The 12827-nt window shown below is 35.0% G+C and overlaps 1 protein-coding gene across 2 annotated transcripts in view; it reads right to left on the bottom strand.

Moving 5' to 3' along the window:
• Positions 1-1731: 1731 nt before the first annotated feature.
• The window catches only part of THAP6 (THAP domain containing 6), a 17918-nt gene continuing 6822 nt past the window's right edge, over positions 1732-12827 (bottom strand). Inside the window, exons 4-5 of one of the 2 annotated variants that reach the window (XM_004766263.3) lie at positions 10985-11110; positions 1732-4511 (exon numbers count right to left, since the gene is read on the bottom strand). In XM_004766263.3, coding sequence (XP_004766320.1) covers positions 4257-4511; positions 10985-11110 — 381 coding nt within the window. In that variant the 3' untranslated portion in view covers positions 1732-4256. The remainder of the gene's footprint in view (positions 4512-10984; positions 11111-12827) is intronic. The other variant, XM_045079879.1, reaches the window with a different exon arrangement.

Below are 12827 nucleotides of genomic sequence, written 5' to 3'. Positions count from 1 at the left end.
TTCTCTAGTGCCCAGCACAGTCCCTGACACACAGTTTCTGGCACTTGAAAAGTGTGTAGAATTACTGAATGTGCTCAGTTCTCAGCACTGGCTCTTAAATTGCTGGTGCTAGTACTATTTGTTCCCACGTGGTTCTTCCATTACAAAGTGTAACTTCTTCTGCTCCCGGATTTCCTGGTCTTGATCTAACACCTTTTTCTTCTTTTTCTATCTCTGTCCACTCCGGCTTTGGGTCAGGCCCAATTCTATGACCAGAAGCAGCACAGCAGGGAGGAAGGTGAGAGATGTGACAATTATTAGAACTGTGGTGAAGTACGAGGCAGTGATATGAAAGAAAGACCATGAAGCTTATGCAGAAGGCAGGCAATGGGTGCAGATAGCTCATGCCCACCCAGGCTTGCCTCCAGGAGCTGGAACCTGGCTCCTCTCAGACTACTGTATATCGCATTCCCATTACTCCAATGCAGGAGCCAATTATACCTTTGATCTTCCTACAGATAGAGCAGTTCTTTCTTTGGGCACAGAATCAGGCCCTCAACAAGCACTGAATTGGACAACAGGTATGATATGTGGTCACCAGGGAAGCTCTTAAAGATTCAGTGTCTAAGGTTTTATTGGTGGCTGGTTATACAGGCAGGGCCTTGCTTGACACATTCCCAAATTCCAGACTCCCTGAAGGAAAGCAGGTGCTCAGTATAACCATAGCATTTCTACCAACAATTTAGTCACACTAAATTTTTCATGACTTCAGAATGAGGTCATGTGAATCAGATCATGGTCTCAGGTTTGGAAGAGTGGGAATCCTCTCAAAATCAAAGTCACTGAATGCCAGCAAAAAGCCAACCCCGTAGGCAGGCCTTTATAAGGACAGCGGTCTCAGGTCTGCTGTGTCAACTCCTTCACACCAGCACAGCTTCAGATTTTTCTGTGGGGTTGGCTAAGGTGCCACCTTCACAGCCCTACATACCAGATGCAGCAGTGGTAGTCTTCATGAGAGCTCTATTTATTCCACAGAATTTAGACAGAGCCTGCAGGATGATAGCAGACTAAGGCAAATTCAACGAAGTAGGAGCCCTGACTACAGATGCTGTGCCAGATGTGACATCTCTGCTGGAACAGGTTAACATGGCTATGGGTACATGGTATGTGGCTAACTGTCCAGTGGGCAATGATTTTCCCTCCCTATTAAAACAGGATCACAAACAGTTCACCCTCACATGGAAAGAACAACAGGCCATGTAACTCTCTGGATTCCATTAATATAATCAAAAGAGATGTAAACCAGGTAGACATTCTACAGAAAGTCATTTAGGTCACCAGACTGATGGATTATGTTAATCTAATAGCATGAGCAAGATGTGATTTGTACATATGCTCTAGAGGGTGAGATAAAACCCATACCCCTCAGAGCCTACCATATCAGTAAAACTTGGGGAGAGGAGTGTCCAGGGAGCAGGGGCATGCTAGCACATCCCCTCTGAAGCAAAAGACAAATTATTATAACCTGCATCTCCCACTATGAAGAAGGAAGCCCATTTCACACTTAATACTCCTCCTCTCAGCTGTTACACTGAGTGACATGAAAGGCTGCCAGGTTTGAGTGAGGCCCAAGCAGGAAACATCCAAATTTTGGCAAAAGCCAGTCTGCCACTTGGGTCATCTAACGTAGCAGACCCTATGATATCAGAGTTATTGGTGGAGGGAAAAATGCAGAAGAAATGAAAGTGAAACCACAGTACATATACTCTTTATTTTTCTCTGCTCATTTTATTGAGTAACTGTATAAAAACCACATACAATACATTACCAGAGAAAATATTTTATTTTTCAAATGAATAATGGATTCTTCACTCCTCAATTATTTCTGTAATATTTTACCCTTTTTAAAAACTAAATATATATTTTAATACATTTCATCTTTTCTCAAAGACTGTGGTATAATTTTGATTATCTTTAGCAACCAAAGTCTATTTCCAGCAATTTGAACTTGATATGGAGAAAAATGCCATGTCAAGTCCTTTGTACCTGATTTGGTGCTGAGGTTGAACTGGTGTATTGGTTTGTTCCAGGATCCAGAGGCTATTCCAAGCTTTAAAGCAAAGTGAAACCTTAGGCTGGCCTCGGCTGCTTGAGGCCCCTCTAAATGGGGGTGACTGGTTGGCTCTGCACAGGACAGTTTCTCCCTGGTCTGGGCTGGAATATCTGGAACAGAGGACTGAGGTATTTACTGTGTCTATTTGTTTGGGGTGGCAGGTGAGGAGAACCCTACTTCTTATGTCATATTTCTATTGGTAATCATCTCTCTATTAGAATAAAGAGCAAATGGATAGTTCTGGGTCCTTAATGATACTGAGATTTTGTTCTCAGTTACCTATCTCTCAGTAAAATACTAAGCCCAATGACAAAGAAGAAAAGGGCTAAGTTCACTGTGAACACAAGTGGTAAAAGTGACTGTGGTGACTGACTGTGATTGAGGCACAAATTGGGCTTTGACTCTTGGAGAGGTCTCCAGGCTGGAGTCATTCTGAGCAGCCAGTAGAGAGCCAAATTTGGACATACTGTGTTTGGATTGATCCTACTTTTCTCCACTGTCCACTGACTTTAATTTTCATACATTTCTATCACAGTATCTCTATAAAACCTAAAATCATATCCAAACATCTCCTTCAAATGTTCATTATGAATTCAAAATTAAGTAACTAAAATAAATAATGGGGAGCTAAGGAGATTTTTTTTTCTAGGTAGTAAAAAGATATGACCTTGGTTTTCTTCTTAGCATAATGCTGACCTCTGAAATGTGGGAAGGTTCCCATTTAGATGGAATCCTACATAAAAATATAACATGCATTAACACACAGAAAATTCTTGACTACAGAGAAAATTCAAGTGACCATATCCTTACTGATATTAATATAACACAAATAAAATTTCCATGAACATTTCAGCACAAAATGCAATTCATTTTTAGTTAACACAATGAAACAAATGATACTCAAATTCTAACTACTACACCATAGACATCTGAATGAGGTTTGAATATGTACATGTGTTTCAAAGTAGAATTTGGCTTTGGGCTGGTAATTTTTAATCTAATCCACAGTATTTATGACTTAATTAATTTCAGTTGTTCTTAATAAGAAATTAGGAGAAAAGCTAAATTTCTGATATTTGGATCAAAAAATAGCTAAGGGTTCTTCTTTTGTATAGTGAGTAAGAAACTACTCTAAAGCTGCTGCTTTACTTTCTTTCTTTAAATAAAAGTCTTTGGACAGTAGATTCTCCTAATTACAGGAAAATATTCTAACCCTTTCTCCAAATCCTATTGCAATTGGAAGAGCTACAATCATTATTTTTTAATGATTTCATCTATATTTTGTATTTTAGAAATGTCAGCAATGTTACTTTCTGTAAAATACAAAGGAGCATTAAAAATATCCAGGTAGAGCTAGCATCTAGAGTTTGAAGACACTTCTTTATAATGAAACAAAATGTTCAGAACAACTGTCCACAACCAAACTTTAAAAATCAGATTTAGGATTCTTTTTTTGGCTTTTTAAACCTATGCACATTTGTATCAAGTTCTCCTTAGAGGGGAGGAATGACGTACCATACTGAAAAACTGAGACCTTATCAGAGGTCTTCTCAACCTGGCTCTGAACAACTTTAAAAGCCAACAGATCTGTACCATTGCTACTCTCAGGGTCAGGACTATGGGATGTTATGTTAAAAAAAAAAATCTTTTGGTATACTAATAACAAAAGCAACTTGGATCGGATCCAAGATAGCCTTGTGTTATAAATGAATTCTGCTTTATAGTAAAATACATTTAAAGTGTAATTCAACGTACTTACCATAAAGCATCTATAAGTCAAGGTATTCCTTTGAAGCCAAAAATCTGATGCTGTTGAAGCAGAGTCCAGTTCCTAATACCATGGCTGAATGTGGCTAACTTGATATAATTTCCTAAGTCCTGTGGAAACGTCTGGATCTCTTAACATCTTATGGTAGTGACCTGGCACTAGTTTAGGTCTATAAAAACATAATTGTCACAAATCATACAAAAACATGATAACTAGCACACATTTCTGTACGTCTTCAAAAAAAAACCCTTTGGATAACAACTAAATGCATTATGCTATGGGAGAGCCAAAGAAGCACTCTAAATAATGGATAATATTTAATGATGGTAAATGAGAACTATTTTCTAAAAAGCTGTACCAATATTAATTTTAGGTAGAACAGAACATGGAATTATTTCATGAAATATAGTCTCTTTCTATGCTCTCCTGACAACACTCCCAACAGAAAGCTTCCAGTCTATTTGCTGTTTCTTGGCTGATGAGACATTCATCTTTTAATTCCCTGATTGTCTTCCTCAATGATTTTTGGAAACGTTTTTCTCGGTCTAAAACATTCCGCAGACTTTTCTTGGTATCCTCTAGCTCGCTGATCACATGATCTAATTTATGCTTAAGTTTCTTTGGACTGTCCATTACACTGTAGCTATGTTCCTAAAAACATAAACACCAAGTTATTAAACCAGAGAGGCAAGTAGTTACGTATAAGCTTAGCTAGGTCTCAGCTGTTTTTAATTTATAATGCTTAGATATCGTTAAGTTGGTGATACTTAGTGGTTTAAAGAACACAGGAAGAAGATGCGGATAGAAGCGGTATTTTGGGTGCCCAGAGCCGCCCTCCTTTCCATGGGGGTACAGAATCTATGCAGGGGAAGCACTGCTCATTGGGGGTAAGTATCTGCTATGAACATGACACTTGTAATGACTATCCAGATTTTGTTCCCTAGCTGTGGTGCTGCTATGTTTATGTTTTACCTACCAACAAATCTTCAACTCTTATACTTTTAACTATTTTATTTTATATTGATATTCATGTTAAAGGAAATGAGAGAAAAGGAGCACTGGAGCAGGTCCTCAGGCTGAGGGTTATATGTTTAGAGAGAACTCTGGTTTGGGGTTTTAAGAGAGAGAATTTAGGCTCTCTCAGTATTTATTATGGCTATGCTTATGTTTGCTGGGTATACTTTTTTTTTTCATTTGAAAATAGGGAAAGTAACACTAACATATCTTAAAAAGGCACTATAAAATAATTTTGAAAAGTTTTTACTTAATATTAAAATTAGTAAAGAGGACTTTTGCTTCTAGCCAAGATGAAATAACAGACTGGATTGGCTCCTATCTAAAAAAAACTCACATATGGCTAAAAGGCATAAAAAATGTTACAAAGATAACAGACATCGGGCAAGGAAGGCAGCAATCCTGGAGGGATGGGAAACTAAGAGGTGAGCCCTCTGGCTGACCACCCAAGTTTACTGCCTTGGGAGAGCATTAATGCCGTGGAGCTCCGTAGACTGAGAAGACTTTGCAAAGCATCCAGAAAGACCACAGGACAAAGTACTAGTGAGGAGAGGGAACTCTGAAGATCCTTACAGGCCCCCCTTCTAGTATTCAGTGCATACAGGTAGAAAACTGCTCAAGGATGAGGAAAAAATGACCAGAAAGGACCCTGTGTTCAGAGGGCATTGCCGCTATTCCCACTCCTACCAGATTAGAAAATTTCGGGATTCATGGGCACTGAGTAGAGTATACAGAAGGGTCTTGCTGCAGTGGTGGAGAACAAATAGCCCTAGATGGAACACTCTTCTAGTCCTGCCTAACAAACAAAACCTGAGAAGATCAAACTGTTTACAAATAACTTTGTGGTATCCCAGAACAAAGCTCAAGAACACAGGGCACAAAAATGTCCAGCATCCAGTAAAGTAAAATCCACAATGTGCAGCACAAAACACTTATCAGGTATGCATAGAAATAGGAAAACATGAGCCATAATAAGAAATAAACCAGTCAATGGAAACTAACCCAGAATTGCCACGATGATGGAATTAGCAGATAAGGGAATTAAGAAAGTTACTAAAATTGTATTCTGTATATTCAAAAAGTTATTTTTGAGACACAAAAGATATAAAAAGGAATGAAATAGAACATCTAGAGATAAAATCAACAATGTGTGAGGTGAAAAATACATTGGAGGGAATTATGGGCAGCTTAGTGAAGGTGAGGATACAGCAATATGAACTATCCAGAATAGACTGCAGAGAGAAAAGAGAATACTGAAAAACAGAACCAGAAAAAAAAAATTTAGGACAGCATTAGTAAGTGGTAGTGTGACTCATATAGCCTAATATACATGCAGTCAGAATCCCTGAAGGACTGGAAAGGAAGGTTGAGGTAGAAGGAAATATCTGAAGAAATCTTGGCCAAAATTACTCTAAGTTTGATGAAAACTATAAACCCACAGATAAAGAAGCTCAAGCACATTTCTCATCCCAAGCATGAGAAATATGAAGAAAACTAAACTAAGGTACATCATAATCAAATTATTCAAACCACTGGGAAAGAAAAAAACCTTAAAAGCAAAGAAAAAAAAAACATTAGATATATAGAGGATAAAGATGACAGATTTTGCATTAAAAACAATGCTTGTGAGGATACAGTGGAGCAACATCTCTGAAGAACTAAAAACAAACAAAAGAATCTCCAAAACTATCAACCTAGGATTTTATATCTAATGAAAAGATCTTTCAAAAACAGAGACTAAATAATAATTTTTTTTTCCAGAAATATAAAAGCTGAAAGAATTAATCACCAAATGTTAAAGTCCTTCAGACAGAATGGAACCACAGGGAAATATAGGAATGAAAAGCCCTGGCAATGGCCACTGCATGGGTAAGGTATAAGATTTTTTTCTTAATATTTTATATCTCTTTAAAAGATAATTTATTGTTAAAACAAAACTTAGAACAATGCAGTGTGGGGTTTATAGTCTATGTAAAAGTGAAATGTATGATAGCAGTAACACAAAAATTGGGAGAAGGGAAATGAAAGTAGACTATTTTAAGATTCTTATAATATGTGTTAAGTGAAATATCAGTTGGATATAGCCTTTGGTAATTTAAAGATGAATGCTATAGACTCAAAAGCAACCACTAAAACAAAACAAAAAGTTACAGCTGATGAGTCAAAAAAAAAAAAAAAGAATATAAAATGGAACCAAAAAAATTCAATTAACCCCAAAAAAAGGCTGAAAAAAAAAAAAAAGAAAATAGGAACAAAGAGCAAATGGAACAAGTAAGAGACAAATAAGACAACAAATTTAATTAAACAAAATAATATCAATAAACACATTAAGTGTAAATGGCCTAAATAACCCAAGTAAAAGGCTGAAATTATCATATTAGAGTTAAAAAAAAAAATAAAGACCCAAAAATATAACTTACCTAAAAAAGTATGCAGTTCAAACACACCAAATATGTTCAAAGTAAAAGAGCAGAAAAAGATACAGATCTACCTCCACTTATGGTGGGCTTCACAAGGCCTATTTTATAATAAAGTATTGAATATCTCATGTAACTTACTGAATACTGTTACTGGAAGTGAAAAGCAATGGTTGTATGGGCACAGAATGGTTCTAAGTGTATTGATTGTTCACCCCTGTAATCATGCAGCTGACTGGAAGCTGTGACTTGCTGCCATTGCCCAACATCATAAGAGTATATACCACATATCACTGGCCCAGGAAAAGATGAAAATTAAAAACGTGAAATATTAAGTGTACTGTCAATATGAGAGACCCATATTCACTAGAGAATGTCATTTCATTAACCACAACAATGGATCATGGTGTAATTTGTTTCAATTGTTGCATAATTTAGATTTATATTTTGAAATAAATAAGATAATCTTTCACATATATTTTCTAAAGAATACAGTTATTTACAATCCTTTTCTGGTAATAATATTCGAGTTAAGTTAAAAAGAACTTAATTAAATTATTTATTTAGCACCATTGAATATGAAATGATTCCTAACACCAAAATGTTTATATTTTATTAAAGATATAATTATGAATCAATGTATGCTTTATATGAGGCAAGTAGTTATCTTTTCATTGTTTCTGAATATTTCTTATCTGACATTTTAAAATACAAGCTAGTTAAATTGAAAAAAAAACTTGAAATATGGTTTCTATTGAATGTCTATTGATTTTGCATCATCGTAAAGTTGAAAAATCATGAGTCGAACCATCATAAGTTGGGAACAATCTGTATACCAATATATAACACTGATGATAAAGAAAACTAAAGTGGGTATACTGCTATCGGAGAAAATAGATTTCAGAGCAAAAGAACATTATCAGGGATAAAGAAGGTTATTTCCTAATAATAAAGGAGTTAAATTATCAAGACATAATAATCCTAAATATTTAGTACCCAATAACAGTGCTATAAAACATAACAAGTAAAAACTGACAACTTCAAGGAGAATTAGAACATTACCAGAAGATTGCATTCCTCTCTCAAAAAGAGAACAAAAGGAAGTTTAGTAGGGATGAAAACTCTTGAATAAACACTATAAACAGTTTGACTTAATGGACATTTCTAAAACATTTTGGCCAACATCAGCAGAATGTACATTCTTTGCAAATGCACACAGAACATTTATCAAGACAGACCATATTCTAGAATATAAGTCTCAATAAATTTAAAGGTATTTTAAGACATACAACATATATTCTCTAACTAGAATAAAATTAAATTAGAAATTAATAGAAAGATATGTGGAAAATTCCCCAAGTTTTGGAAACCATATGGCACACACCTCTAAATAATTCATGGGTCAAAGAACAAATCAAAATGGAATTTAGAAGTATTCTGAACTAAATGAAAATGAACACATTTAATTTCTGGAGGCTTTCTAAAGCAATACTTAGGAAGAAATTAATATCACTAAGTGCCTCAAGTCAATGACCTTAGCTTTCATTTTAAGAAACTAGAAAAAGATGAAAAAATTTTATGGAAGTAGAAAAAAGAAAATAATAAAGATGAATGAAAATCAGTGAAGTAAAAAACAAAATAAAAAAAGCAAGAATATTAATGAAACCTAGTTCTTTGACAAGATCAATAAAAAAGATTTTATTTTTAAAGATTTTAATTTATTTATTTGACAGAGAGAAAGACACTGAGAGAGGGAATACAAGCAGTGGGAGTCGGAGAGGGAGAAGCAGGCTTCCTGTTGAGCAGGGAGCCTGATGGATGTGGGCTTTGATCCCAGGACCCTGGGATCATGACCTGAACCAAAGGCAGATGCTTAACTGAGCCACCCAGGTGCCTCAGGACAATAAAACTGATAAATCTCTAGGCAGACTGATCAGCAATAAAAGTGAATAGAGACAAATTGTGAATATCAGAAATGGGACAGATAATATCACTACAGATTCTACATATGTTAAAAGGATAATAAGCAAATATTATGAACAATTTTAAAATAATAAACCTGAAAACTGAGATAAAATGGACAAAGCCCTTGGAAGACACAAGCTACCAAAAATTTTTTCCCACTTCAGGCCCAGATAGTTTTACTGGGGTAGTCTGTCAAATACTTATGGAAGAAATAATAACAAATCTATACCAACTCATCTAGAAAAATCAAAAAAGCAGGCAATATTTTCTAACTTATTCACTGAGGTCAGCATTATTCTGATTCTAAAACCAGACAAAGACATTACATAGAAAGAAAACTATAGGCCAATATCCTGATTATACATACAAGGAAAGATTCTGAACAAATTTTTAACAAATCTAATCCAACAATATATAAAAGTGGTAACACACCATGAGGAAAGGTTTATTCTGAGGCTGGTTTAATATTCAAACATGAATTGATATAACTAATCATATTAAAAAACTACAAAAGAAAGCCACATAATCTAAATCGATAGATTTAGATTTATGACAAAACTAATATTCACTTCTGATAAAAATTATCACCAAACTAGGAATAGAAAGGCACTTCCTCAGTCTGATAAAAGGCATTTATAAAAAACCTATAATTAACATCATATTTAGTGGCGAAAGACTGAATGCCTGTCTTCTAAAATCAGGGGCAAAGTCTGGAGAACAGCTCTCAATACTTCTATTTGGCATAGCCCTGGAAGTTCAAAGCAGTGCAATAAAACAAGAAAAAGAAAAGACCACTGTTTTGGAAAGGAGGAATTAAAACTTTAATGACAGACAAGATGATTATGTAGAAAATCTAACAGCCTCTATAAAAAGGCTTTTATAATTAATATATGAGTTTAGCAAGTTTGCCAAATAGAAGATCCACATACAAAAATCAACTACCATATACTATCAGTAAAAACAAAACAAAACAAAACACCATTTATAATAGCATCCAACTGCATAAACATTAGGGATAAATCTGATAAAGTGAAAGATGGGTACGCTGAAAATTATAAAATATTGGAGAGAGAAGTTAAAGACCTAAAAAACTGTAGAGATACAATGAGTTCACAGATTCAAGGACTTAAAATAGTTTCATTAAGATGTCAATTCTTTCCAAATGGAATCCCAGTTAAAATTCCAGGAGAAATTTTTGTAGAACTCATTACAAAACGATTCTAAAATTCACATGAAAATGCAAAAGACCTAGAATATTCAAAACAACTTTGAAAAAATAACAAAGTTGGAAGACAAACACTGCCTGATTTAAAGAATTATTATAAAGTTACAGATCTGGGCTCTAGGTCTGGCTCTAACATGAATACTCAATGAGATGAATACTAATGCAAGCCTGAAAACTCTGTATGTGTATGACTGTTCTAAGAAAACCTAAAGAGGTCATTACATATTTCTATTTAGAAGGTACAGTACCTAAAGGGAGAAATTAATTATTGCATTTTTCTTGGTAAATAAAGCTCTGTGAAGGCATTCTTTCAACTAAAGTGTAACCAAAGGATTAACTACTATACATATGCAAAAATTATAATGGCTCTGAGAAGCAATATTATTTTTGGACATCATATCTGTATTTATATCTATATCTCAATACCCACATTTCTCATCTAATCCTAATGGAGAAGACATATTAAAAATATCAGCATTAGGTCAGTAAGTAATTTTACTTACAAAAATGAACTGGGATTGGAATTCTTCAGTACATGAGGAAGCACCAACAAGCTGGTGATTGTGGTCTGTGACTGGAAGGGTTTTGAGGGTGAAGTTTTTTCTACAATGAAGTTTTTCTCTTTTCTCCTGTTAAGTAGAGTTAAAAAAAAGTCATTGTAGATACTTCTGCCCTTTTAAACATTTTTATTCCTTCTTAACTTTGTGTAGTGGAATACAGTATTTCTTTTCATGGAAATTGCTTGGAAAACTCAGTAAATTTTAAATTCCTTTGAGATTAGTTTTTTTAAAAAAAATACAAACTACTGTTTATTAAAAAATAATTTGCCATTCATACAATCCTCCAAATAACCTAGATAACCCCTCTTCCCAACCCCAGCCCCAGGTCAAGAGAGAGGCAGGTCACGGAGAGGCAGATTTGGTCTTAAGTGCTTAAATTCACTCTCAAATTTTATTTTAAATTGTTTTCTGATAGTATGCACTCAGCTTGTAAAAAAGACAGCATTTTTAATATGAAATGGCTCTCATGTTTGCTTTAAGGATGTTACTGAAGTCTTGTCCACTATGTCAGGCAATGTCTCCTTTAAGAGGTCTCAAACATTCTTTTCATAGCTATTGCTGAAAAAAGTTTAGCTTCTCCTTAGCAGAGAGCATGAATTTTAAGAAAACATATTGACAGTGCAATCCTGGTCACCCAATGTATTCTATTCTTCTTATAGGCCACTAGGCTACTAGAGCTGGTATTCTAGCATATGAACTAGGATGTATTATATAGTATTCTGTAGTGCATAGACCAATATTGCCTTTTAAAAATATATATATAAAATCTTTTTACAGGCAATACTGGTCTACATATAACACAGCAACAACAGTATGAGTTTAATCTCTGGGATTAGTTCAAAGGAACTTCCTGAAAATAACCCTGAAGTTCATCTAGAAACACAAATCTTCCTAAAAAAATAAGATGCTGTTGAGAAAGAATATGTCTTATCACTTCTTAAAGATATATTACTCATTAATAACAGTTAATATAGTGTGTACTCTCTCAAAGACAAGACAGAAAAATCTAGAAATAGATCAGGTGGGTAAAAGGTTTTAGGAAAAAAAAGGCAGTCTAAGTAAGTGGAGAAAACCTGGGGCACCTGGGTGGCTCAGTTGGTTAAGCTCAGGTCATGATCTCAGGGTTGTGAGATCACAACCTCTGAGTTGTGAGATTGAGAGCCTCTGGCTCTGTGCTCAGCAGGGAGTCTCCTTCTCTCTCTCTCTGCCCCTCTCCACCTCTCATGCATGTGCATGTGCACCCATTCTCTCTTCTCAAATAAAATCTTCAAAAAAAAAAGAAAAAGAAAAAGAAAAAGTGAAAAAAGGCTATCGGGGTGCCTGGGTGGCTCAGTTGCTTAAGTGTCTGCCTTTGGCTCACGTCATGATCTCGGGATCCTGGGATCAAGCCCTGCATTGGGCTCTGTGCTTGGCAGGGAGTCTGCTTCTCCCTCTCTCTGTGTTCTCCCTCTTTCTCTCTCAAATAAATAAATAAAATCTTAAAAAAAGCTCTAAATCATGTAAAAATGACTAATTGAGAAAAAGTTATATCCTTTATATAAAATAAATCATGTTGAAATTCTAGCACTGAAAATTTATGTAAAAATGAAAATCCTTAGGCAGTAGAAAAAAATAGGGAATATTTATGTTATCTTAAGGTGGGGAAGGCTAGAGGCTGATAATTCAATAGAAAATATAGAATTGACTTATTTAAAAGGGACATCTGAATTTCAAACAAAACAAAAAACCCAAACCAACCTGATAATTGTACTAAAAACTAAAAACAACAAAAAGTAACTGCAACTCA

This window comes from Mustela putorius, unplaced genomic scaffold, assembly GCF_011764305.1.
Source record: "Mustela putorius furo isolate JIRA1106 unplaced genomic scaffold, ASM1176430v1.1 tig00000430_pilon_pilon_pilon, whole genome shotgun sequence".
Lineage (NCBI taxonomy): Eukaryota > Metazoa > Chordata > Mammalia > Carnivora > Mustelidae > Mustela > Mustela putorius.
This window is presented reverse-complemented; position numbering and strand designations above follow the sequence as displayed.